This window comes from Dendrobates tinctorius, unplaced genomic scaffold, assembly GCF_039654945.1.
Source record: "Dendrobates tinctorius isolate UK_male_01 unplaced genomic scaffold, ASM3965494v1 ptg000163l, whole genome shotgun sequence".
Classification (NCBI taxonomy): Eukaryota; Metazoa; Chordata; class Amphibia; order Anura; family Dendrobatidae; genus Dendrobates; species Dendrobates tinctorius.
Window position 1 is genome coordinate 9,589,299 of NW_027361830.1, and position 27,375 is coordinate 9,616,673.

At 40.8% G+C, this 27,375-nt stretch overlaps 1 protein-coding gene across 2 annotated transcripts in view; it reads left to right on the forward strand.

Annotated features, from left to right (window-relative positions):
• PIGN (phosphatidylinositol glycan anchor biosynthesis class N) overlaps positions 1-27,375 on the forward strand; it is a 509,674-nt gene that overhangs the window by 410,827 nt on the left and 71,472 nt on the right. For both annotated transcript variants that reach the window (XM_073550192.1, XM_073550191.1), the window contains exons 25-26: positions 4,319-4,394; positions 9,190-9,263. In XM_073550192.1, the coding sequence (XP_073406293.1) occupies positions 4,319-4,394; positions 9,190-9,263 (150 nt within the window). The remainder of the gene's footprint in view (positions 1-4,318; positions 4,395-9,189; positions 9,264-27,375) is intronic.

The following is a 27,375-nucleotide window of genomic DNA, read 5'->3' on the forward strand; positions in this document are numbered from 1 at the left end:
TTCAGATGCCTGAAACCCAGGTGCAGCCTATGCAGTAATATTGCTCATAATACATTCATCTTTTCACATCCATTCACCTCAGAAAAATTCACCATCACTAACCACCTGTCCTGTGTGTCTTCCTTTGTCATCTATGTCATCCTTTGTCCTTGTTCTAAATTGTATGTTGGCAGAACCACACAACCCCTTCACTGTAGAATGAATTCTCATAGACACAACACTAAAACTGGGTATCAAAAACACGGTTTGTCACGTCACTTTGATTTATTTCACCAAAGAGATTTTTCTAAAGCTATCATTTTTCCTATAGAACACATCCCTGAACACGTTTCCAATAGAACCCAAGCACTGAATAGAAAAGAGGTCTATTGGATTTATAAATTAAAGACAATTGGTCCCTATGGCCTCAATATTATCAATGATGCTTTTATTTGATAGAAGAGGGGGAAAAGATTTATTCTTCACACCACCACAGTCAAGCTTAATGGTCTAGTGGACTAATACCTTACATTTGCACTTTAGAGTCTGCACTTGCACTTCATGAGCCAGGTTCTAATACCCCTTGAGGACTCACCTTTTTTAACTATAGCCATGTTTCAACCTCGTGATCCTTAGCACTCTGTTTCATATTTTTTGTACTTTTACATAATTTTATTTTTTCTTTTCTATATAGACTCTTATTGTTGTGTTTTCTATGTTTGTGATTAAATTTCATTGTTTTTATTCTTTACCATTTTTGACCTTTGCTTATATTGTGTTTTTTTTTTTTTTTTTTTCTAAATAAAGTGACAAACAACCCCTCAATTTATTCTTCACACCACCACAGTCAAGCTTTATGGTCTAGTGGACTAATACCTTCCATTTGCATTTTATGAGCCAGGTTCTAATACCCCTTGAGGACTCACCTTTTTTAACTATAGCCATGTTTTAACCCCGTGATCCATAGCACTCTGTTTTATATTTTAATTTTTTGTACTTTTACATATTTTTATTTTTTCTTTTCTATATATACTCTTATTGTTGTGTTTTTTATGCTTGTAATAAAGTTTCATTGTTTGTTTTTTTTGTTTTTTTTTTACCTTTGCTGATTCTGTTTGACCCTGTATTGGCGCCTTTTTTGTCTATAAGTATGTTTCACTGTCTTCCAATGTAATCTGCCCTGATGAAGTGAGCCAGCAGGCTCAGGAAACGCGTTGGCTGAATAAAGAACCCTTTACTCTACCAGAAGCAAGCGCTGTCCTTATTGCACTTCCACGTCATTTCTGCAATTCTGTCCTAGGACCCTGTGCAGACTTGCTGCTGCTTCTTTAGCGTTCATGGGTGTTGTGACTTCCTCACAACCCCAATAGGTGAGCACCTTCCTTACTGTTCCACAATTTTAATTGTTTTATACGGATTTCACACAGTGGATGCGCCCTGTATCTCTCCTTTTAGGAGCAGCATTGTGAGTGACATACCTGATCTGCTCACTAAAGGTACTGTCACACTTAGCGATGTACCAGTGATCCCGACCAGCGATATGACGCGGTCAGGATCGCTGGTGCATCGCTAAGTGGTCGCTAGTGAGCTGCCACACAGGCAGATCTCACCAGTGACATCGCTGGGGACGGGGGTCGCTACTTACCTGTCAGACGCGGCGATCCTGACGTCCTCCCGCCCGGCTCCACGCGTCGTTGGTCGGCGCCACAGGAAGCCCAGCAGGAAGTGGCCGACGAGAAATGGCCCAGGACCTTCTCGCACGATCAGCGATAACCAGCGGGGGAGCCGGTCGGAGGTAAGTATCACATGTAGCGATATCGCTAGCAATATCGCTGCTGCGTCACAAAACCAGTGACGTTATAGCGATATTGCTAGCGATATCGCTTAGTGTGACAGGCCCTTAAGTCAAAAAATAGGAGAAAAAAAACTTCTTCAGCTGACTGAGCACAAATGGGCTTTTGTTTTCATCCAGCTTCATCCTGCTCAGTTCCCTTTTGTAAACCACTGCTGACTCAATGTGGAAAAAAGCCTGTTGTGTTCAGTCAGCCTAGGAAAACTTTTTTTTCTTCTGATTTTTGGCTGTTTTTGATGCTACTCCTCGGACATGTGCGAAACGTCTTGAGTGGTGTTTCATTAGACTGCAACTTGTCCTGACTGGTGACTAGGATGGATTGCAGCTTGAAATATGTGACAGCTGTCATTTTTATCACACTCTTGGAGACCCTCTTTAAGGCCACCTTCACAAGACCTGGGGATTCCTGTACAGCAAAAAACCAGTACTGGTGAGAACAGTGGTCCGTGTCTGTGTGCCAATCCATATGTACGAATGTGACATCTGAGTGTCCGGTTGCTGTCTGTGTTTCACATATGTTTGCAGTCCGTGTGTCCTTGTGACACATCAGTGCCTGGGAAAAGCAGTAGAGTTCACACTCATCCCAGGCGCCAGCTGCTGAAGTCAGTTCTCATTGTTACTTGGTTTCCCTGAGATCATTGCTACCTGGTGACAATGATGAGAGTTGTATTCAGCAGCAGATGTGTCCCTCTTGTGTAAAATAAAGAATTTAAAAAAAATGGCATGGGTTCCCTCAGATTTTTTGTGAAAGCCCACAGCTGGGGGCTGATGTTAATAATCTGGGAAAAGGGACAATACTCCAAAAGGCTCACAGCTGTTTGCTTAGCCTTTCCTGATTAATTTACAGGACACCCAAGAAAAAAATGACGTGAGGTCCCCATAAAAATTCAAACCAGCAAAAGCTAAACAGACAGCTGTGGGTTCATATTAACAGCCGGGGAAGGGTTCATGGATATTGCCACCCCTCACACGCTACCAGCATCAGTCCTCAGCCGCCCAAGAAATGGCGCACCTGTAAGGGTGGTTTCTCATTAGCGTTTCAGGGCGCAGCGACGGCCTGCGCACGGCCGCCGCTAAGCCCCACCCCCTGCAGCGCCTTCTCCGGTAGCTCTGCCTACGGGCGCATGACGCTGCATGCGTCCTGTGTCCCCTATCTTTATCACTGGGGACGCAGGCCTTGTGCAGTATGCGTTTGGCGGCGCATGCGTCCTTTTGACGGTGCGCCAAGCGCAACCTGTTGCAATTTGGTTGCGCTCGGCGCACCGTCAAAAGGGCGCATGCGCCACCAAACGCATACTGCGCACGGCCTGCGTCCCCAGTGGTAAAGATAGGGGACGCATGCAGCATCATGCGCCCTTGGGCGGGGCTTAGCGGCGGCCGTGCGCAGGCCGTCGCTGCGTCCTGAAACGCTAATGTGAAACCACCCGAAGATGCGCCAAAGCTGTCATTTAGCCTTGCTCTTCCCACTTGCCCTGTGGCGGTGGCAAGTGGGGTAATAGGGTTGGGGTTGATGTTACCTTTGTATTGTCAGGTGATATGAAACCCAAGGGTTAGTAATGGAGATGAGCTTATAAGATGCCCTCATTACTAACCCTATAGTAAGTATTGAAGTAAACACACAGCAAGAATATAATCCTTTATTTGAAATAAAACGCAACACCCTGTTTTACACATTTATTCAAAAATAAAAAACACAGTTATACTCACGTTTACACCTCATTCATTGAAGCCCATGTTCCCTGTAAAAAAAGCTAAAATTAATAAACAACCATATTATTAAGGGTTAAACAATTATTAGAGGTAACTCTGGTACTGTTCAATTGCAGCAAGAGTCTGCCTGGTATTACAGCGGGACTTCAGCAATAATTTTGTAAATACAGTGGGCTGTCCTCCAAAGATTATCATGATGGATATATGTGTGTCATGGTGCAGAAACTGGCAACTGCTCATGACTGATATATGCATCATGATGTGGTAAAGTGTTCAAGGGGTTGTACCTCAATTACAACCCACCACCTATTCATGGAATAGGTGATAAATGTCGGATGCTTATGGACCCACCCTTTGGACCCCCAACCGTCATCAGAATGCAGGTGCTCTGCCCTTAGTGTGAATGAAGCTCTTGGATGCTGCTTCTTTCATTTCCTATGTGATATGACATCTTCGCTGCACGTGTAATGCAAAAAAAACCCGCAGGGAGTATGGAAAGTCATCAGGTAACTAATTCTTATCTTATTATTTCATGGCATTTACCGTCTTGGTCCAGTTGTTGTTGACCTTGATCAATCACTTTAAGTGGGTCTTTTTGAAGCATGGTGTAGTCATTACTTTTTTTTATTTTCTTATCATTAATTTTTAAGGTAAGTGCATCGAACATAAATTGTGCAGAAGGAAAATTTACATATTGTTAATAGCAATTTTATAATTATTGTAAGTATTTGTTCAACGGTTCTCACTATTCTACTTGTTTTTTTAATTCTTTCTCAGTTTTGACCCTGCTTCTGTATATTGCTTCCTTACTGTCTTTAACCCTTTTGTGATGGGCGCATTGATGATGTGGAAGGTAAGAGGATGACTTTCTTTGATTATTATAATTATATTTCAGTTTAACTGATTAAATTGTAGTATCAATCTTCCTTTAATAGTTGAATCCAGCTATAACTATCACATTACATTCAGACACTATGAATGACATTTCTAGCAATAAGTTATTCAGTTCTTACAATTTTTAAATGAATCATGTGCTTACATGTTGTTTGTATGGTTATTCTCATATACAGTGTGCACAATTATTAGGCAATTTGAATTGTTGATTAATTTAATTATTGAACAATTATAGTGCTGTCATTAATCCAAACGTTAATAAACCTGAATATTCAAGACAGTAAAGATGAGGTTTTGTCTTTCTTATGAGAATATCTATGTGCAGAATTATTGGGCATCTATTAGTGTGTAAAATTTGTATGCAACTGAAGACAACGTAAATTTTCTAATTTCAACAGTTTATTTTCATGTTAAAGTGACAATAATAACCAAACGCCTCAAAATATACAAAAGTGGTGAGCGAATGTTCAGGTGTTATCCAAGTATCTTGGATATTCTCGATTAATATGCTTGAGTCCCTGCTGTTAGACAGCTGCAACACATGTGGGGATTCTCTAACAAATAGGCAATGTATTGAGGCTGTCTAACAGCCAAAAAACATGCAGCCACAGGGATTCGAACATATTATTTGAGCACGCCCAAGATACTAGGATAACACCTGAGCATGGTCGGATAACACATTATTCAAGCACATTCACTCATCACTATTTCTGACAATTCAAAAAAAAATTGAGTGAGCTGTATAGTTGCACTCTTTTTTTCAGTAGCACTTGCAAGTCTTCCATTCATGGCTTTCTCTGCTGTATTGCTGCAAGGGTTAAATTTCTTCGGAGTCCGTTACTCCCAGAAGGTTATAGGAACCCTTCTCCTTTCTTCTGACCTTACCAGTGATAGTTCAGTCTGCCTGGTTTGGTGTTGGAGGAGTAGTTTGTGTTTGGAGTAGGTGTTTGGAGAGTTGTTCTGGAGATTGCTGCTTGGAATTGGTTTCAGTGCTTCACCTTATCCTCATCTATTTGATTTCTCCTACTTATCCCTCCCCTGTGTTCCACTCTGTTGTTTTGTGAGTGTATTTGTTGTTTTGTGAGTGTATGATTTTAGTTGTCTTTTATCCCTGTCTGTTTTCCGTTGTCTGTCTAGTTATTGTAATCCAACACACTTCGGCCTCACACCTCCCTGGGTGGGCTAAGTTTGCAGCGTAGAAAGTACATGATACCGGGTCTCCACCGGGGGACAAGGATAGACTAAGGTGCCCCCCCTGGTTCGAGGGATCAGGTAAGCGCCCACAGTCCCCAGTCACTGTGTAACAATGGCGGTTGCAAGAAGAGAGCAGGCAGATCAAGACCAGCGACACGCTTCTGACCCCGGTGTAGGTTAGTATAATGAAAGTTCTTTTTTGCAGTATGCGCAGTGCATTGGGCACTTATATGCAACATTCTAGAATGCTGTATAGAAGGGCGTACAGGTGCTGGCAGTACTTTATATGGCAAAAACCTGGTGACAGGTTCCCTTTTACTCCTTTACTGGTTAGTCAAGCAGTGGAGACTTCAGTGTATGTGATGGAGCATTGCCCTACATAAAAATCATGAAAAATGCAGACTTTTTCCTGCACCAGTGTGTGATAAAAGTATCTTCTAAAAAAATATCTGTAGCTTTGGGAGTTGATTTTGAACCCATCATCAACTGGTAAAGGTCCAACTAGCTCATCTTTAATAATAGCAGCCTATAGCAGTACCCAACCTCCACCTTGCTGTCGTCTGACAGGAAATGGAGGTATGGCCCATTCTTCTTGTCTGTCAGGAATCACTCTCATCCCATTAGTCCATAAAACCTTTGACAAATCTGTCTTCAGATATTTCTTGGCCCAGTCTTGATGTTTCAGCTTCTGTATCCTCTTCTGTGGTGGTTGTGCTCAGCCTTCCTTACCTTGGTCATATCTCTGAGTCATGAACACTTTGTACATCTGGGCCTCCAGGGAGGTGGCAGTTCTGAGATATGATGAAATTTGAGGATAATGGCTTCCTGGTCACTTCACGTTTGATTCTTCTCTATTCTTTGTCAGTTAATGTGGGGTTTTTTAACACGTTTACTGCAACTTTGACTATTTGTAAAAACCTTTTGATGGTTCTGTGATTACATGACCCCTATTATTTTTGCTATCTCAAGAGCACTGCATTTGCCTGAGGGAAAACAAGCTTCCTAATAATTCTGCACACCCTGATAAAGGGTCTTGATATTCTTGGGCCACAGCCTCCCTCATTACACAAATGTCACATCACATAATATGCCTTATCCAATAAGCCTTCAAGTTTATACAGCTTGGAATTGGAAAATCTGAAATAAAAATGATATGGTCAAAACACTCACTTGCCTAATAATTGAGTACAAGGTGTGTAGTTGTGGGTATAATTCTTGCTATTTTTTAAAATGTAAAAATATGAAGGAAATGTTGGTCACAAACAGTTTTTCATTAAAAAGTGACTTTTTTTATGGAATGAGAATTTTAAGGGTTTTTTGAAATTGACATCAATATTTACTCACTGAGCGTTTAATCCGCAGCAGCATCCACCAATTAGCTGTCAAAAGAGGCTTCTGCACATCAGCTCCATACATTGGGTAGTGGCTTTCAATGGTACTGCAGTCTCTCCCATTAAAGGACAAATATGGTGATAGATCCCTTGTCTAAACTATTAATATGGGGTTACAGAATGCTGAAAAACGTCTTAACTGTATGCCTCATATCAGATGTGCTGTTGTTGAGAAAATATCTTTTATCACTTTATATAAAAGACCTCTTCCAGGCTCTGAGGAGGATGCTGCCTGGAAGATAACTCTCCCTTCAGAGCTTATTTTTTACATATAGGGGGAGTTACCAGTGTGATGTGTAATGGCTACTAGTGCGATGTGTAATGGCCGCTCTCTCCTCTCCTGATCTCACTGCAGAGCTGTGTGTGATTATACCTGACACATCTGCAGGTTCCTCTCAGCTTTAACTTCCCGCACACAGGCAGACAGGGTTGTAATAAATACAGCAGAGGTGAGAGATAATTATTATTATTATTACAATTTATTGACATAGTGCCATTAATTCCATTGTGCTGGACATGAGAAGGGGGGTTACATACAAAGTTATAGATATCGTTAACAGTTAACAAATTTCCAATGACAGACTGGTACAGAGGGGAGAGGACCCTGTCCTTGCAGACTTATATTCTACGGGGTAATCAAGCAATGTGTTTGTGTAAAGCCAAATTTAATTTCTCCTGTTCTGGGTTAGTTACTTGTATCACACTGGTAACTTCCCCTTCATGTAAAATAATCTCCGGAGGCAGAGTTATCTTCAGGGCACCATCCTCCCCAGAGCCTGGAAGAGGTAATTTACATATAAGAAAAATATGGCTTTCTCTAGTATGAGACATTGGATTGCAGATATCAAGGTATCATGTCATCCTGCTTCCTATGACCTACATGCCCATATAGAAGGATTAGGACTCGAGTATAAGCCAAGGCACCTAATTTTGCCACAAAAAACTGGGGGTAAACTTATTGACTCCAGGATAAGCCGAGTATGCATTGTCCCCTCATCCCTATCCTGGTATGCATAGCTCCCCATCCCTGTCCTTCCTGGGACAAAGAAATGTGCTGAAAACTCTGCTTATACTCGAGTATATAAGATAAATAGGATAGCACTTGTAGTACCATTCACAGCAACTATATGATTGAGAAAGCGATGATCATGGTGGGCCACCACCCAACTCCCACAATCTGATATTGATTGTCCTTTCCTAAGGAGAGGTGATTAATATCTAACGTATGAATTATAATTCCATTATTTTTCTTCACTACATTTCACTTTTTCATTCATGGATCATCTAGGACAGGGTTCCCCAACTCTAGTCCTCAAGGCCCACCAACAGATCATGTTTTCAGTATTTCCTTTGCATTGCACAGGTGAAGCAATTATCACTTGAGCAATACTAAGGAAATCCTGAAAACATGATCTGTTGGTGGGTCTTGAGGACTGGAGTTGGGGAACCCTGATCTAGGAGTCTTTGTATTGGTGAAGAATGTTCTTACTTTCTCACTTGTGCTGAATGGGTGATGTTTTGTTTATGCATTGGTTTTTTTATTGAAGAATGGTGGAACGTGTTGGCTACATGTTTCTTTGTTCAGATATGAATTCAGCAATGAATAATGCCTTGGAGACCCTCAGAATTGTGAGTAAAGCTCTGGATGTAGGCTGTACTCAGCTTTACATAAGATTAATTCCATTTGAAAATAATATAAAAAATTATATCCAAAGTGAAGTTATATTTCAAAATACTTTGCCATTCCTACTAACCTTTACAAAAAAAAAATCTATAAAATTATTCTAAGGAAACAGTATAGAAATTTACTGTGGGATTACTATGAGTCTTGATTGAAGGATTCAGATAAGAGGTTTTCCCTCGCCTGCATCTCATTCTTTATGAATCTAATGCATACTTTCTCTTAAGCCACAAATTGTGTCTTCTCATGCATTAATCAGTGCGTATAAAAGAGCTTAAATTCCTGTATTCATTCTCGTGTCTGTGTAACTGTGAATATGTTGAAGAAGGGCACCTTAATTTGAAATATTTCTAATGTGCTAAATTATTCATGCAGAACAATGAGAATCTGCCCCGTCATTCAGTGACTAGTTAGAGTCGATTGAGATAGCCCTTGAAATAAAGCTTTGCAAAGATTTGTCATCTAACTTTCACCCTTGTGTTTTACAGATTCTCATCCCTTTCATTTTGGTGATGTGCTCATTCGAAATAGTTCAGATCTCAGCCCAGATTTCCTCTAAAAGGTACATGAAAAGCCAGCAATCGGTAATGTGCAGTAGTTATCGAGTTTAGTGTCCTTGGGCAAAATATTTATGGTTGAAATATTATTCATAGTCATGACTTCCTCCTGATATGATTATAAATGTACCAGTAAAAACATATGACCGGCACTAGTTTAAGTGGAGGTTTTTTTTAGCAAGTAACCTTTTATGTGCAGTCTACCATGGGTTAATCAGGGTTGTGCTAAACTTCCAACAATTCAGGTAATCTGAATTCTCCTTAGAGTAAAAACAGTGGCGTTCACCAGACCCTTGCATCTTCTTTTATTCTTGACGTAATTTAGGCTAGGGCTCCACAGCGACTTTGGCCTCGGCAGTCGTCCACTTGATGCCGCGTTGCATCACCATGCTGTAGAAATGTATGTGGTTGCATTGTGACACCTTCAATGCTGCGACCACAACAAGTAAATCACAAAAAGTCAGACTCAGTTGGATTTTTTGTGACTTGCTTGTCCCAGTAATGTGTGTATGTGATTCCGTTCACCTACTATAGCGTCGTGATTAGACATAAGCAAATTTGATCGGGTCCCTGCTTATTTGGCAAGCTATAGCGCTTGCCGAATAAGCTGCAACGGTAACCCGGATACAAGGAGCTCGCCGGCTGATCAGCTGTTCGACTGCGCAGCTGCATGTGTCGCGGCTGTGTCACTGGCATAGCACATGCATGGAGAGCCTATGTGTTGGGCTTTCCATGCATTTTATCCATTTATTTTATCGGTGCCAAGCGTGGAGTATGAGAAGGGGTTTGCACAGCTTCTTTAATAAACATTGTAACCAATGTTTGGTGCTTTACCATCACCAAAGCAACCCCAGACCATCACATTACCTCCACCATGCTTGACAGATGGGGTCAGGCACTCTTCCAGCATCTTATCAGTTGTTCTGAGTTTCACAAATGTTCTTCTGTGTGATCAAAACACCTCATACTTGGATTTGTCTGTCCATAACACTTTTTTCCAATCTTCCTCTGTCCAATGTCTGTGTTCTTTTGCACATATTAATCATTTCCTTTTATTAGCCAGTCTCAGATATGGATTTTTCTTTGCCACTCTGCCCTGAAGGCCAGCATCCCGGAGTCGCCTCCTCGCTCTAGACATTGACACTGGCATTTTGCGTGTAATGTTAAATGAAGCTGCCAGTTGAGGACCTGTGAGGTGTCGATTTCTCAAACTACAGACTTTAATGTACTTGTCTTGTTGCTCAATTGGGCAGCGGGACCTCCCACTTCTCTTTTTACTTTGGTTAGAGCCTGGTTGAGCTCTCCTCTGAAGGGAGAAATACACACCGTTGTAGGAAATCTTCAGCTTCTTGTCAGTTTCTCACATGAAATAGCCTTCATTTCTAAGAGCAAGAATAGACTGTCGAGTTTCACATGAAAGTTCTTTTTTTCTGGCAAGTTTGAGAGTTTAATGGAACCAACAAATGTAATGCTCCAGATTCTCAACTAGCTCAAAGGAAGGTCAGGTTTATAGCTTCTCTAATCAGCCAAACTGTTTTCAGCTGTGCTAACATACTTGCACAAGCGTTTTTCAAGGGTATTCTAACCATCCATTAGCCTTCTTACACAGTTAGCAAACACAAAGTACCATAAGAACACTGGAGTGATGGTTGTTGGAAATGGGCCTCTATACACCTATGAAGACATTGCATTACAAATCAGACGTTTGCAGCTAGAATAGTCATTTACCCCATTAACAATGTATAGAGTGTATTTCTGAATCATTTAATGTTAGCTTCATTGGAAAAAACTGCTTTTCTTTCAAAAATAAGGAAATGTCTATGTGACCCCAAACTTTTGAACGGTAGTGTACTAAATCTGCATTTTGGCCTACTTTTTATTAAATAAATAATGACACAGTGTAATTTGTCATATGTTATTCATCTGTGGCTGTATCCAGATTTTTTTTGTTATTACGTTTTGTTATGTAGTACCATAGAATTTAAAAGTGGATGTACTTAGTTTTACCTATGACAGCATAAATCACGTGTTAAGCATTCATAATTACACTTTTTATAACTAGTGTCAGGGTTTTTAGGCTAAAAAGTCATCTTTGTGTTAATCATTTGTATAGGGCTGTCTGGACTGTTGCATTGGCTAATCTATTGCTTTCTTGGTGAAATTGTTAATTTAGGATTGTGTTGTGTAAAATACTTATGTAAAGTGTATTAGTGCTGAGTTGTATATGTAAATATCTAATGTATGTGTTTAGTTGCAAGGTAGCAAGAGATATGTGTGCGAGGCCTTACCAGGCATAGAGGTGGCTGTCTGCCATTTATGTGCGTGACTTTTTTGCAATTAAAACAGCTAAGCATGACTTTAACAGCCATTAAGACTTATTCCCGACTATGGGTCTGTTTGAACAGACTGGTAAACATTTGACGAAGGAGCAAAAGGTTTGTACATTGGGTGCGATGATGATCACCCCAAGGCGATGCTCCAGCAACAAGAGTCAAGTTTTTAAGTTTTGTATATATGTGTCCAGCAGTGCATTGGGGAATGGCAATGCGCTCCTTAGCCTAATGCTATATTCCCGGCATAGTGCTGCTCACATCTGGTTGATTGACAGGCCCATTGGCTTTGATGCATGGCAGCAGGGAATGCAAAACAAGGCTGAGGAGCTGTAAGTGCATTATCACATCTCTATTGCACTTCCAAACACAGTGTATTAAAAAAGTATTCATACCCCATTAACTTTTCCACATTTTTTATATTACACCCACAAACTTAAATGTTTTTATTTGGATTTTATGTGCTATACCAACACAAAGTAGAAAGTGTTTCTAAAGTAGGCAATACTAAGTAAGGCCTCCATTTGCTGCAATTACTGCTGCAGATCTTTTGTGATATATCTCTTCTAGCTTTGCACATCTAGACGCTGAAGTTTTTGCACACTAGCTATAGCTCAGTGAAATTGAATGGAGAGCATCTGTGAACAGCAATTTTCAAGTCTTGCCACAGATTTTCATTGGAAATTGATGGGAAAGCATGGATTTGATCTGCGCTGCCGAATAATTGAAAGTCCGGATTTGATCATATACAAAATGTGGTTTATTCAACGCGTTTTGAAGTACTATGACTTCTTCATCAGAAAATAATGTATGTGGCATTACCTGATTAGTCATAGTACTTCGAAATGCATTGAATAAACCACAATTTGTATATGATCAATTCCGGACTTTCAGTTAATCGGCAGCGCAGTTCAAATCCACGCTTTCCCATCAATCTCTATAGCCCTGTCATCCATTGCTGGTGGATCTGCTACAGCGGGTAATCTTATATGCTACAATTGTAGCTCCGTTTGGTGAGTGCAGTTTGATTGTATTAACCCTAATTATTTTGGATAAGACCCTATTCTGCACTTTTTTCCTCTCCAATAGCAAACACAGATTTTCATTGGGATTTAAGCTGGACTTTGACTGGGCCATTCAAACACATGAATATGCTTTGATGTTGCCAACACCATGTTTGATGGTGTGGATGATGTTTTCAGTGATGTGCAGTATTAGTTTTCCATCACACACAGCGTTTTGCATGAAGCCTGAAAAGTTCTACTTTTGTCTCATTTTACCAGAGCATCTTCTTCCACATGCTGTGTCCCCTACATGGCATTTTGTAAATGTTGCTTCTCATGGCTTGCTTTAAAAAATTGCTTTCTTCTTGCCACTCTTCAATAAGGGCCAGATTTGTGGTGCCCTTTAGACAGATTATTCCACCTGAACTGAGGTTCTCTGCAGCTCTTCAAGAGTGACCATGGGCCTTTTGGCTGCTGTTCTAATTAGTGCACTCCTTGCTTGGGATGTCAGGTTAGGTGGGTGGTCGTTTAGGTGGGCGGTCATGTCTTGGTAAGCTTGCAGTTGTGCCATACTCCTTTCACTTTTGGATGATAGATTGAACAGTGCTCCTTGTGCTCAGAGCGTGGGCTTTTTTTTTTTTTTTATAACCAAACCTTGCTTTTCTCTTCCACACAACTCTATCCCTGACCTTTCAGGTGTGGTTCTTGGTTTTCATGATGCTGTTTGATCCCTTAGGTTTAAAAAAAAAATCTTTGAGACCTTCACACAGTAGCTGTAGTTTAGTTATCCTGAGAATAAATTGCTCAAAGGTGAACTCAATTTACCAATTATGCCATTTCTGGAGGCAATTGGTGATTTTGGATTTTCTTTAAGGGTGTCAGACTACAGGGGGCTGAATACAAATGCATGTCACCATTTTCAGACTTATATTTTTAAAATATTTAGAAAACCATGTATAAGTTTTTTCACACTTCATATATACTTGCTACTTTTTTGGTTTATAACAGAATCCTAATAAAATACATTTAAGTTTGTTGTTGAAACATTAAAAAATGTGGAAAAGATCACAAGGTTTGAATATTTTTTCAACGCATTGTATACAGAACTTCAAAACATGATTTCTCAATGCTGGAGCATTGCTTTGGGGTTCCTAAAGAGATCACCTTGGTTATCTTTTAAAGGGCTACAACGATATAAATGGGTTTGAGGTATAGAATTTCCTGACAGGTTCGCTTTAATTGTCATTTTGTGCAACTATTTTTGTGGTTGGCCTGTCTAAACAGGCTGTTAAATGACCACCAATCTGTCAGGAACACCGCACTGCACTTGCTCACTGAGCCAGTACGTGTGTCCTGAGTAAGACAAACAGTGCTCAGAGATACCTGTGGAGCGGGCAGCAGCAGAGAAGATGCATGCTTCAGACCCACAGGACCTGAAGCACGTGACTGCTGGGGGGCGTGGCCTAAACTCCAGAGAGCTAGGAGCTGCAGGAAAACTCCTAGAATGGTAACTACGGAACAAAGTTACTAAATGGCATAGACATTGACATAAACCAGATCAGGCCGGGGTCAAAGCACGAGATAGCACGACAATTACCAAAGGGCAAGACAGAACGGATAGTCAAGACGTAGCCAAGAAGTCAGAAACCAGAGAAGCAGATATACAGTACAGAATCAACAGGCAAACTCCCGACGGGGGACAGAACCGGATCAGAACCATATAAACAAGCTAAGACAACGAACAGGCACACAGGGGTCACAACACTCGGCCAAAGGCAAAAGTATAACTGACAGGGATTGGAGATTCTCAGGGCTATAAAAAGCTCTGCCTGAACCAAAGAGAGGCCACAATAATTAACCCCAGGTGTGCAGGTCAAAGCCTGCACTGAACTCAAGACATTAACCCCTGACGTGCAGGTCAAAACCTGCACTGGGATCATGACACAATCAGCGCGCATGTTTGATGGCTGGGGCCGACATGCGTAATCCGCGCATTACTTTAAAGCTTGCGCTAGATGATGAGCTCTGCCTGGTACTAATTTGCTACAAATGGATATATTATATCGTTGTAGTCTAATTCTTGACCAGCCATATTACTGAAATCACTCTCTTAAACTGCGCTCTTTTTAAACAGCAAGAATGCTGTTACTTAGATTTACAGATGCTCCAAGCTAAAATGTAGACTCTTTTGGCCAAATATTGACTTTATTGCAGATTATCCAAGACAGAATGCTTATTCTTTAAGAATATCATTTACCTTTTTAATGTATTTCTCTTGCACTTGTGATCATAAAGTGTAATTAACTACACTACAATTTAATTTTCCTTTCCGGTAGAACACACAGAACTTTATAAAAGGTATCTAATAGCTTAGATAGTAGAAATGATGGAAGAAGCCAGGAGATCGCTTACGATATATATGGATTAGAGGCATTTCTAACTTACATCAGAAAGTAGACATCAGAAGTCAGATTTATAAAAATGATACTTACCGTAATTGAAAAAATAATTTTGTACCCTGCTAAATACGCATTTACAAGGGGTTGATAAAATATACATAAGACCCTGTCACTGGAGGAGTAATTGAAAAGAATTGATTACCTTTAAAGAGCCGTTTCTAAAATAGTTTTTTCCATCTTAGGGCTTGTTCACACGCTGTATTTTTTTGGGACGTTTTTCAGTGGTTATGTTACAGTACCAGCAAACTGAATCAGATTTATGAAATCTCACGCATAAGTTGCTTATTTTCTCTTTGATGCAAATTTGGAAAAAGGCTTTGAGGTTTCAAATCCGCATGTCAATTTTTTCAGCGTTTTTCACCCATCTAAACAAATGGGGTAAAATCACATTAAAAAAAAAAGCGTCAAAACCTTGTAAATTTTATGCTGCATTTTTTTTTCTTCCAACACTCTGGTTTTGGGTGCAGAAAAATCTGCAAATACTCAACGTGTGCACATACCTTTAAGGAGTAATTGCATATTGCTAGATTGTGTTACTTATGATTGTTGGCGTCTGACCTTGGGGTCTTCTTCCAGCCATGAGAGTGAAAAAGACCCAGCCCCAATGGAATCAGTGGTTTGAGAATGGGGGCAGGAAGAGCAAACTAAATGAAAGGATCTGACGAGGCAAAGTTTAAAAATGGCAACAGGCAATTATTATTATTATTTATTTATATAGCACCATTGATTCCATGGTGCTGTACATGAGAAGGGGTTACATACGAATTGCAGATATCACTTACAGTAAACAAACTAACAATGACAGACTGATATAGTGGGGAGAGAGGACCCTGTCCATTCGGGCATACATGCTACAGGATGGTGGAGAAGAAGACAGTAGGTTGGTGGGTTGCAGCAGTTCCGGTGTTGGTTGAGGTGATATCACCGGTAGTGGTGAGAGAGAAGGAGGTTGCGGGGTCATTGCAGGCTGTAGGCTTTCTTGAAGAGGTGGGTTTTCAGGTTCCGTCTGAAGGATCCAAATGTGGTTGATAGTCGGACTTGTTGGGGCAAAGAATTCCAGAGGACAGGGCAATTCGGGAGAAGTCTTGGAGGCGGTTGGGTGAGGAGCGAATAAGTGTGGAGGAGAGAAGGAGGTCCAGAGATATTATTATTATTATTATTTATTTATATAGCACCATTAATTCCATGGTGCTGTACAATGACAATTGCAGTTCATAGGGAACAAGAGGAGGTTTATCAATGTGGAACCTGGAGTAGATCTCATTTACACTGGCAGTTCCAAGCCAGGACTGAACCAGCATAGCAAAGTAGCAGAGCTGAATTTGCAGAAGAAGTCCAATACAGACCTGACGGAAGAACAGCAGGATTTGAGCCAGCGATGTAGCAAAGCTAAGTTTCACAAAGTTCTATGCACAGATGACAACGGTATAGCAGTGCTGAATTTGTTACAGAGTCCAATTAACAACTGGTAGCAGGAGAGAAGCGCTGACTCAGTGATTTAGCAGAGCTGGGTTTGTCACAGAGTCCAGTGCAGAGCTGTAAGCAGAACATGAAAGTTTGACCCATCGATATAGCAGACAAGAGCTTGGCACAAAGTGCACCATACTATAAAGAGAATGGTGTCCCAGCAGTGTTCTGGATTACACACAGAAGAATAGAGGGAGCTGACCGAGGCAGATAGAAGATACTGGCATAGTCCTGGAGCTGAGTAACCTGAGAGCTGGCCTGGGTTTGACCAGTTGGGGATGTGTTCTTTTGTTTCAAGAAAAAAAATGAGAGAAAACACTTAATATGTAGTATTTCTAGTGAGGGATTGGTAACCCTGACATAGATCCCCTATTCTGCTCTCACCCTGTTGAGTTGTGCTATCCTTATTGCGTTCAACTCTTGGTGCAACTGATTATTCAAGTACGGAAATAACTAAAAATCAGATAATATCATTGGGCTTTGTTCCAAGTTCAGAAATGTATTCCAGAGGAACTCAATACATGAGCTTATAAAACCAGTAAATAAACCAATTTAATAGTATGGATTCTTTGCATCTGGGATAAGTGCCCAATAAAATATCTAACTGTATTTCTGCATCTTCTCAGGCTGACAGTGTTCAATAAATGATCAAACAGTAACATCCAGATGTCATACATTTCTCGGAGGAATAACAGAGGAATGGCATAAGGCAGGGTTATAAGTAAAGATAAACCAGAACTGTTGTTTCATGGAGAAGACAAACATTTACTAAATCAGAAAAGAGCACAGTCCTTGGTAAAGAGATTCCTGCCACACTGGATGCTATAATCATTACTGCTACTTTGGCTGTTGGAAATCCAGCTTATACTGGACCAAGATACCTCATACACATTTGAATATAATGTGAAAAGTTCCTTTCTCAAGTGGAGAAAACTCTATTTTTTTATTAAACTATAGGAGAAATAGCTCAAAATGCAAAGTTTGCGAAGACATACATTTTTTACATCTTCACACTCAGACCATTCTACTGCTTTCTAGTAAGTGTAAATCCCAGCCCAGGACTGGATATACAGCTATGCTGCTCAGTACTTCTGTATAGTTTCCTAAATACTGATGCTTTTGAGAGCATGCTATATAGAGATAAAAGAGCGGTAATGTCTGTTTGTATTGTGTATGGTAGACATAGCATCTAGTGTCTACCCATTAGGGCATAGACAACTGAAAGTTAGAGAGCTTTTCCATGCGTAAACTCATGAAAAGTGCAGATTAAGAATCTTTAGAGTTGAACAAAAAGATTCCTTGGACGATGGCAATTCATGTACATTGGACCACAGCCTTGTAAACCTTCTCCTTCCTGCCATCGTGTGCAATGTCTCTAATTAGTAGGCTCATTGTGACATCATGCTGCAAAGATGACATTGCGCCTGGCCTACTAATCACAAGAGGCTCTGGGAATCGCGGCAGGTAGGAGGAGTTTCTCACTGACTACCGATGTGCCCGCTTTTCAAGGGTCAGGCCAATCTGCTCAACTTTGCAAGTCATATAATAGCCAGAGATAATGTTATTCCTCATGTACATACATGACCTGGAAAGTTTTCTGAAATTATAGGTACACTTTAAAACCAGTAGCATTCCATGTAGACGATCATGTTCTCTAGTAGTTGTACCATATCCTGAAGGGACCAGCATCCTCAGAAAGGAAAAGCAATATCACATATCCATAAAAGCGTAATTTAGTTTAACACGTGGACAAGGCAGGTGGCACACACTATTGTTTGATGGTATTATAGCAGGCTGGATCAGAGCCTCACTGGCCAGATAAAGGTATATTTGATCTGGACGAGTCCTGCTGTTTCCAGCAGGTTGTGGTATAGCAGGGAGATAAATATTATGTCGTCAAAGAAAGTAGGCATTAGTTGCTCAGTAGAAACAGTCCTGCCGTTGTAGATTGAGGTTACAGGGTGGAATCCTTCAGAACCTAATATCCTGCTAGACTGTTATATTGAATCTCCACTACAGCTATATAAACATTGCACATCTCATGGCTGAATACTAAGGCGACATTTCTTATCAGGAATTCATGTGTTCATCCACATTACTGCACAGAGAATTGAACACATGGATTGCATTACAGTAGTTATATTTATCTAGTATTCTACCTTTTGGCTTAATAATGTTCCTCATGATTCTGGGTTTTATTTTGTTATTATATCTCTGACTAGCTGACTAGTTGAAAGGGGTTGTTACCTTTCAAAAAACTTCTGCCCCCTGGTTAGATACAGTAGGATTAAAAAACAAACTGAGCTTTACTTAGGGTCCCGTTACACTAAACAACGCACCAGCGATCCCGACAAATATACGACCCTGGTCAGGATCGCTGGTGCGTCACTACATGATCGCTGGTGAGCTCTCAAACAGGCAGACTCACCAGCAATCAGGACCAGCGAGGACGCTGGTAACCAGGGTAAATAACGGGTAATTAAGCGCACGCGTCCCTTAGTTACCCCCTGTTTATCCTGGATACCAGCGTGCTCGCGCTGAGAGCTGGTATCCAAGGTAAACAGCGGGTAACTAAGCGCCGTGACTTCACCATTGCAATCAAACAATAGAGATCAGCCCAGTAGAGGAGACAACACTGGACCCAAGGTGGGAAAGTAATGCTCAATTTTTTTTGTCAACCTAACTGAGCCTGCAGGCAGAAGGTTTTTTTTGTTTGTTTTTTTTTTTGTTTTGTTTTTTTTTTTTAAAGGTCAGCTAATTTAAGCATGTGCTAATAATATCCTTTGGTTTATCCTGAATACCTTTGTAAATGATATATTTGGAATCTTGTGTCCCTTCTAGTAATGTTTCTCAGTAATTCCAATCCTAGGTGGGTTTTTTTTTTTTTTTTTTTAGCTCAGCCTTGTCACCTCCTTCTCATTGTCCTGCTTGTAGCTGTAAGATACAGTGGTATGTAAAAGTTTGGGCACCGCTGGTCAAAATTAATATTATTGTGAACAGTTAAGCAAGTTGTAGATGAAATGATCTCTAAAAGGGGTGCCCAAACTTTTACCTGCCACTGTAACTGGCTGCAGCCTTCTTGTGTCCTTTGTTTGCAGTGAGACTAAGGGTTGCTAAATCACATCCCTTGGTTTAGGAGAGAGGCTTCAAATGGCCGCCATCTGAAGAGAGAACTGTTCAGCAGATTAACCAATGTGTTCTCTGAAGGGTTTTTAGAAGATTGACTGTTACAGTGCCTTTGCGAAAGTATTCGGCTCCCTGGAACTTTTCAACCTTTTCGCACATATCATGCTTCAAACATAAAGATACCAAATGTAAATTTTTGGTGAATAATCAACAACAAGTGGAACACAATTGTGAAGTTGAACGAAATTTATTGCTTATTTTAAATTTTTGTGGAAAGTCAAAAACTGAAAACTGGGGCGTGCAATATTATTCGGCCCCTTTAACTTAATACTTTGTTGATCATTTTGCGGCCCCAATAGATTTCTAATCGGCCCACAAAAATTCCACTGTGCACCATATGCCGTACGGCCGTGATAAAATATCGAGCTTGCTCGATCTTTTTCACCTTGTACAGACACGGCCCCCATTGAAAATCAGTGCACCGTGAATTCTGGTTTTGCGGAACGCCATTTTTTTTTTTTTCAATACTATTTACATAGTATTGGAAAAATGAAAAACGGCGATCAGCAAGCTTTTTTGCGGGCCTTTATTGCGGCAGCCCGTAAAAAATGCGTTGATACGGCCCGCAAAAACGGGCTGCAATAACGGACCTGAAAGCGTGGTAAGTGTAAAAGTAGCCTAACTTGGGGGAAATTTCTCAATTCATTTAAAAGGGGGTGGTGGAAAGTTTCTAATTGGCTACCTCGAAGGTACTATGGGTAAAAGTTGGAATGACCTCTTACATCAACATGTTGGGGGTCACTCATAGGGTTGCAGAACATTGTGATATTCAATTGCATTCTCTTTTATAGCACCTCTCCTCTCCTGTAATAAGAAGTGCCTGTTTAGGATAAGATGACGAACATCAGCTTTGGGGAAAAAGAAAGCCTTTTGTTTAATAGTTGTACTTCATGAACAGATAATATATATCTTGATTGGTATAAGATGTCTATATTTTGTTCCTTTTTGGCTGTTGGTTCGAGGTAAATATTACATTTGGTGGATTTGCCTCATTTTCCCCTCCCTCGTTTCCCTTGAAGTTTGCGTTCCTTTTTGAGCTTTGTAAGGTGGTATTTTATGTTTGGGATATTATGAGGAAGAACTTCATAGTTTTCTTCTCTCGTTTTCAATTTTCCTGACTCATGAAGATGGGGCTGAATGATTGGGGTTTTCCCCTAAAAAAAGGAGTAAGGTTAAAAAGGAAGCAACCTCATTATTAGAGATCATCATCTCCTCTGATGGAAGTAGAGGCTTAAAGTGTCATTGTTGAATCCCCCTATGCATTCACCGGATACACAGGAATGTCCTCAATCTCATATGGGCTGTCTAGATGGACAGTGAAGATAAATTTAAATCATCCTCATCCAATGAAGACAGCCTAATGTCAATAGCCTCAAATATTAATATTACGAGTAGTATCATCATCCGGTGGGCCAACTTTCACTCCATCACCATCAGCCGGAACTCCATATTTCACTGTGTCTTGTAGTATTCCAGTGTTGGTAGGAGAACAATTTTAATCATTTTATTTTATTTTTGCAAAGTGTCTGGTATCAAAGAAATTAGATTTAATAGACAGTTATATGAGGGAACGTGTGTGCCATGTGGTGAAAATTGTGTATTTATGTGTATGACGAGTGGACCATAATACAAGCTGCAATACTTTATTTATTGTATTCAGTGTAGAGATAATCAACAATATGCCATCAATTAAAGGAAATAGACACCTTCAAAGGCTTTTTTTTTTTTACTTCAGGGGATTGTTTATCTAAAAATCATTTTTGCAATTGAGTTTGTTATCTTCCTTTTTCTCAGCTTCTCTCAAATGATTTGTGACTACAAAATTCAGTGCAACTTTCATGTGGTCAGGAAGATAAGAGTTAGAGTGCTTTTCGCTGGACATATACATTAATTTCCAAAAGTTTTGGGACTTACACAAATTCTGGCTTTCACAAGGCTTGCTGCTTTCATTTTTATGGTTGGGATTTGCATTCACTCTGGATTGTTATGAGGCGTGATCAGATAATTTTCTAAAAACTTAAAAAGTAATTGTCAAGAAAATGAAGTGAAACACAAAAACCCCATTTCCACTGAATTTCAGCCCTGCCACAAAATGAGCTGCTACATCCTTTCAGCAATCTTCTCATTAGCTTAGGAGAAAGTGTTAACAAGGACAGTGCTGCTGATATCACTCAGTCATGCTTATTGAATTATAAGTCCAGACTCTTAACGATGGTTATCTCATAGGAAACCTGTGATGTCATCATTGCTTTGAATCAAAACAGTTTTGCAGGCAAGGACATTACTGCTTGTAAGATTTTCCCTAACTCAACCTTTTATTAGATCTTCAAGAACTTCATAAAGAGCGGAAGAAAAAGGCTTCAGTGCACCCAAGAAAGTCTAGCAAGTGCCAGGACCAACTCCCAAAGAGTATTCAGCTACGGGATCGGTTCATCACCAAGGTGGAGTTTAGTCAGAAATGGTAGCAAGCAGGGATCAGTACATCCATGAATAAAGAATAGTATCTAAACATCCTCCAAGAGCAACTTCTCGCAGTGATCCAGGAGCAATTTGATAATAACAACGCTGTTTTCTGGCATGACTGCACACCATGTCACAACAATTAAATGGCTCAGTGAACAAAACTTTGAAATTTTGGGTCCATGGCCAGGAAAATCTCCAGATTTCAATCCCATTGAGAATCTGTGGTCAGTCCTCAATATGCAGGTGGACAGAATAAAACATATAAATTGTGATAAACTCCAAGCACTGATTAGAACAGAATGGGTTGTCATCAGTCAGGATTTGGCACAGAAGATGATATCCAGCTACCAGGGTGAGCTGCAGAAGTATTGAAAAATAAGAGACAACACTCTAAATATTGTCACGCTGTGACAGTCTTCGGTAAGGGAGAGGAGCCTCAAACAGTACCTGGAGCAGGGACCCGAACTATCCCTGTCCTAGGGGTACGCTTGAAGGTGGAGAGGCCTAGGTCTCTGAACTTGCAATGCTCCTGTTAACCCCTAATCTGTTCCCTCCACCACCCCATGAGGCATGGGACATTAATATGAGGTAAACAAGACACAAAACAACACAGGGATAACAAAATACCAGAAAACCTCTATCATACAAATCACTAACCAACAATAGTAAAGATGATTGAGACAGGGAGGAATAAACTAAATGGGAATAGGTACCAGGATATAAACAGAAACTACAGATAACTACTACAACAATTTCACTTCAACCATTTAGCTTTAGCACTCAGCACAGGAAGACGAATCTTTCACCGGCAGGGACTAATCGCCCAGAGCCAGAATATATAGAGGGAGTAAATGATAAGCAGTTGCAGCTGAGAACAACCAGGCTGTATGGTCTTAACCAGCATGGAAAGAGTCATTAACCCTCTCAGCACTGAAGGAAAAGCAATCCATTTAAAATAGGTCATGAATCACACTATCTCTAAAAAAAAAATAAAAAATGGTGCGATTCATTAGTCAACGTGACCGTCTAACTCCAGGTCTTCCAGGGGGACGTGACACCCTCGTGACAAATATTAAGTTTTTACATAAACTTGATGGATTTGTCAATAAAAGTTTAAAAAGTTATGAAATTCTTATAATTTACTTCAGTGATGACCATAGAAACATCTGACTAAAGGATCTAAAAACAATGAAGCAGCAGACTTTGAACTCCATAACTTCTGTCTTTTGACAATGTTTTGTTCAGTTTACGGCATATTGCAGCTTTTTTAATATACAAAACACTTAGTCTACCACATACTTTTTCTTCAAAATATGTATGAAAGACAATTTACCCCCCTATTATTCTGAATGGGAGACCTATTTAAGCTTATAGTAGTATACATTACTAAATCTAATATACTATATATGTTTTCCTTAAAAAGAGAGAAGAGCCAGCACTGCCAGTGGTCAGAACGCATAACATGAGGTGCATATGCACATATCTTACTGCATTCAAAATGAGACATTTAGCAAAATATTGATCAATATATTGAGCCACCCCGCCACGCCAAGGCAATCTCATATGGGGGGTCCTGCTCTACATTTGTATTTATTCACTGTGCCATTGCGGCCTCCTAAATGTTTTAAAAGCAAGACCATATCAAATACAGTCCATACCTGAAGCATGACTGCATCACTCCCGTGCAGCCAGATGGAGCAGGTGCAGATGAAGGCCAACCAGGTCTGAACACAGACATCTCAGGCTTGACCTCCACACACTCCCTGACCAGCAAACATAGATGAAGGGCAATGCAGGCTCAGACATGGATGCAAAAATAAATAAAGCCTGGGGCAGGGCGGGGCTGCCGTGAGTGTGCACAGCAGCCTAGATCAATCACAATAAACACAGAAAAGATGGCGTACATGACCCAGAGTGCACGGCAACAGTGGTGGTCAGCCACAAAACCAATTTGCAATAAAAAGAGAGAAGAGCCAGCACTGCCAGTGGTCAGAACGCATAACATGAGGTGCATATGCACGTATCTTACTGCATTCAAAATGAGACATTTAGCAAAATATTGATCAATATATTGAGCCACCCCGCCACGCCAAGGCAATCTCATATGGGGGGTCCTACTCTACATTTGTATTTATTCACTGTGCCATTGCGGCCTCCTAAATGTTTTAAAAGCAAGACCATATCAAATACAATCCATACCTGAAGCATGACTGCATCACTCCCGTGCAGCCAGATGGAGCAGGTGCAGATGAAGGCCAACCAGGTCTGAACACAGACATCTCAGGCTTGACCTCCACACACTGCCCGTCCAGCAAACACAGATGAAGGGCAATGCAGGCTCAGACATGGATGCAAAAATAAATAAAGCCTGGGGCAGAGCGGGGCTGCCGTGAGTGTGCACAGCAGCCTAGATCAATCACAATAAACACAGAAAAGATGGCGTACATGACCCAGCGTGCACGGCAACAGTGGTGGTCAGCCACAAAACCAATTTGCAATAAAAAGAGAGAAGAGCCAGCACTGCCAGTGGTCAGAACGCATAACATGAGGTGCATATGCACATATCTTACTGCATTCAAAATGAGACATTTAGCAAAATATTGATCAATATATTGAGCCACCCCGCCATGCCAAGGCAATCTCATATGGGGGGTCCTACTCTACATTTGTATTTAGATGGAGCAGGTGCAGATATATGTTTTCCTGTCTATACTAATAAAACTAGTTGAGATAAGAATAAAAAATTTTTTTTTTTCTTTTTTCAAATAAGTACATAGATATATTACATGCATTCAATGTATACATTGAAATTCAGGTACATGTTCTTTTACATATAGCATGAGTATGTTTTTGATGTATACGAGCAGCTCATACGTCTGCAGATGTACAAATGTGAAATGAGACTTACAAACTCTATCAGAACAAGCTGGCTGATGGCTCCCCAGTAGTGATGAGCGAGTAAACTCGTTGTTCGGGTTTTCCTGAGCATGCTCGGGTGACCTCCGAGTATTTTGGCGTGCTCAGAGAATTAGTATTTGTCGATGCAGCCTCATGATTTGCGGCTGCTAGACAGCCTGAATACATGTGGGGATTCCCTAACAAACAGGCATTACTAACATGTATTCAGGTTGTCTAGCAGCCGCAAATCATGAATCTGCGTAGAAAAAAACGAAATTTCTGAGCACGCCAAAATACTCGGAGGACACCCGAACATGCTTGGGAAAACCCGAGCAACGAGTATTCTCACTCATCACTACTCCTCAGTTAATTCATTCTACAGCCAGCAATAACTGGTCAACACAAGAGTTGTGGAAAGCCACATTTTTAATGGAAACCAATTGGTAAAATGATTTAAAGTAAAAAGTAGATACATTTAAATAAGTAAAAAACGTATACCATGACTAGAGTTGGGTGAATGGACTCTTGATGATCTTTTGTGCTACTGTCATTGTGTGATAGTGCATGAAATATAAGTCAATTCCTGTCAACCCGGTCATACATGGATTGTTGGTGCTGCTTCATCCCTCTGTTTTGTATGCAGAAAAGACAATCCGCCTTGTTTTGTACACTTTTTTTCGCTGTGTGTCAAGAACATGTGCTTTGTAAGCCAGATGGTATCTTCAGTCCTCAGAAGCACTGCTTCCTGCAATCACTTTATGACAGGATTATTTGTATCAATAACAAAACTGTATCCAAAATAACAGGACCTTGTGTTTTAAATATCTCTGGCTACTTTATGTGGAGCTGTCCCTTGTATCAGGACACATGCTGCTGTTTGTGGAAAGCAGTACCGATGGAATTTAGTGATTGCGCTGAGAACATGTAATATAAAATAACATAAATGTAGTATAAAAGCAATATGAGAACAGGTAAAATAGTGATTTTTGTTCTACATATTATTTAGTAATGTCATATTTTAATTAACTTAAATATCAGCAAGTTTGACCATCTTTAGTCTAATGTATAAGGTACCTTAGTGCTACTTATTGTATATATTTGTATTAGCTACTGTCATTTTGTGATGGATATATCTGTCTTGCTGTTCACACAGTGCAGCTTTTGTACCAGTGTGATTAGTTGCAGGAACCCGACTGATGTAAACAGCCAGGCTCCTGCTGTACCCAGCCAGGCTCCTGCTGCACACAGTCAGGCTCCTCTTTCACCCTGCCAGTCTACTGCTGCACCCAGCCAGTCTCCTCATGCACCCAGCCAGTCTCCTGCTGCACCCACCCAAGCTCCTGCTGTACACAGCCAGGCTCCTGGTACAACCAGTTAGGTTCCTGCTGTACCCAGCCAGGCTCCTGCTGTACCCAACTAGGCTCCTGCTACAAACAGTTAGGTTCCTGCTGTACACAGCCACACAGCCAGGCTCCTGCTGTACATAGCCAGGCTCCTGCTGCAAACAGCCAGGCTGGTGCTGCACCCAGCCAGGCTCCTGCTGCCACAGCCAGGCTCCTCGTGCACCCAGCCAGGCTCCTTATGCACCCAGCCAGGCTCCTCATGCACCCAGCCAGGCTCCTGCTGCACACAGCCAGGCTGCTACTGCGCACAGCCTGTCTCCTGCTGTAACTTCTAGGACCAGCGTTCTTGCCTATCCTAGCGGTTCATCCACTCTTATGCCACGGTTAATAGTGTGTGTTACATGTAGTTTGCCTATGGTCACCCACACAGCGTGATCACATGAAATGCTGATGGACTGCTACAGCAACTTCAGGCCTGATTATGACATTCATATCTGCAATACAGTATAGCCAATCAGATCTCAAGCACTGATGGAGTTTTGTAATATATAGCACTGCTGAAATCAAATAAGTAAGACCACCCATCCAAAAATCCTAGTTTTCTCCCCAAAAAATTATTTAACATGGAAAAAACCCACGGTAGAAGATCATTACATATTTGGTATCGCAACGTGTGTAACGACATGTAGCGTAGCTTTATGTCCTTATTTATCCTGCTCAGTGAACACCTTAAAAATAAAATAAATAGTTTTTTAAGTTCATCCATGCTACTATGGCTTGTGTTAGGCGTCGGGTTCCTGCCTCTGCACAGGAGGAATCCCGAGCCTTGCCTTCCACCGTCTCCCATTCAGTCCCAGCCGCAGAAGAGGCTGCTCAGCAAAGATGTCGTTCCCGGCGTCTTGATCTGGCCAGTGCTGTCGGTTCAATTGCTGCCATCTCAAGGTCAGCTATAGCAGCCTGCACTGGT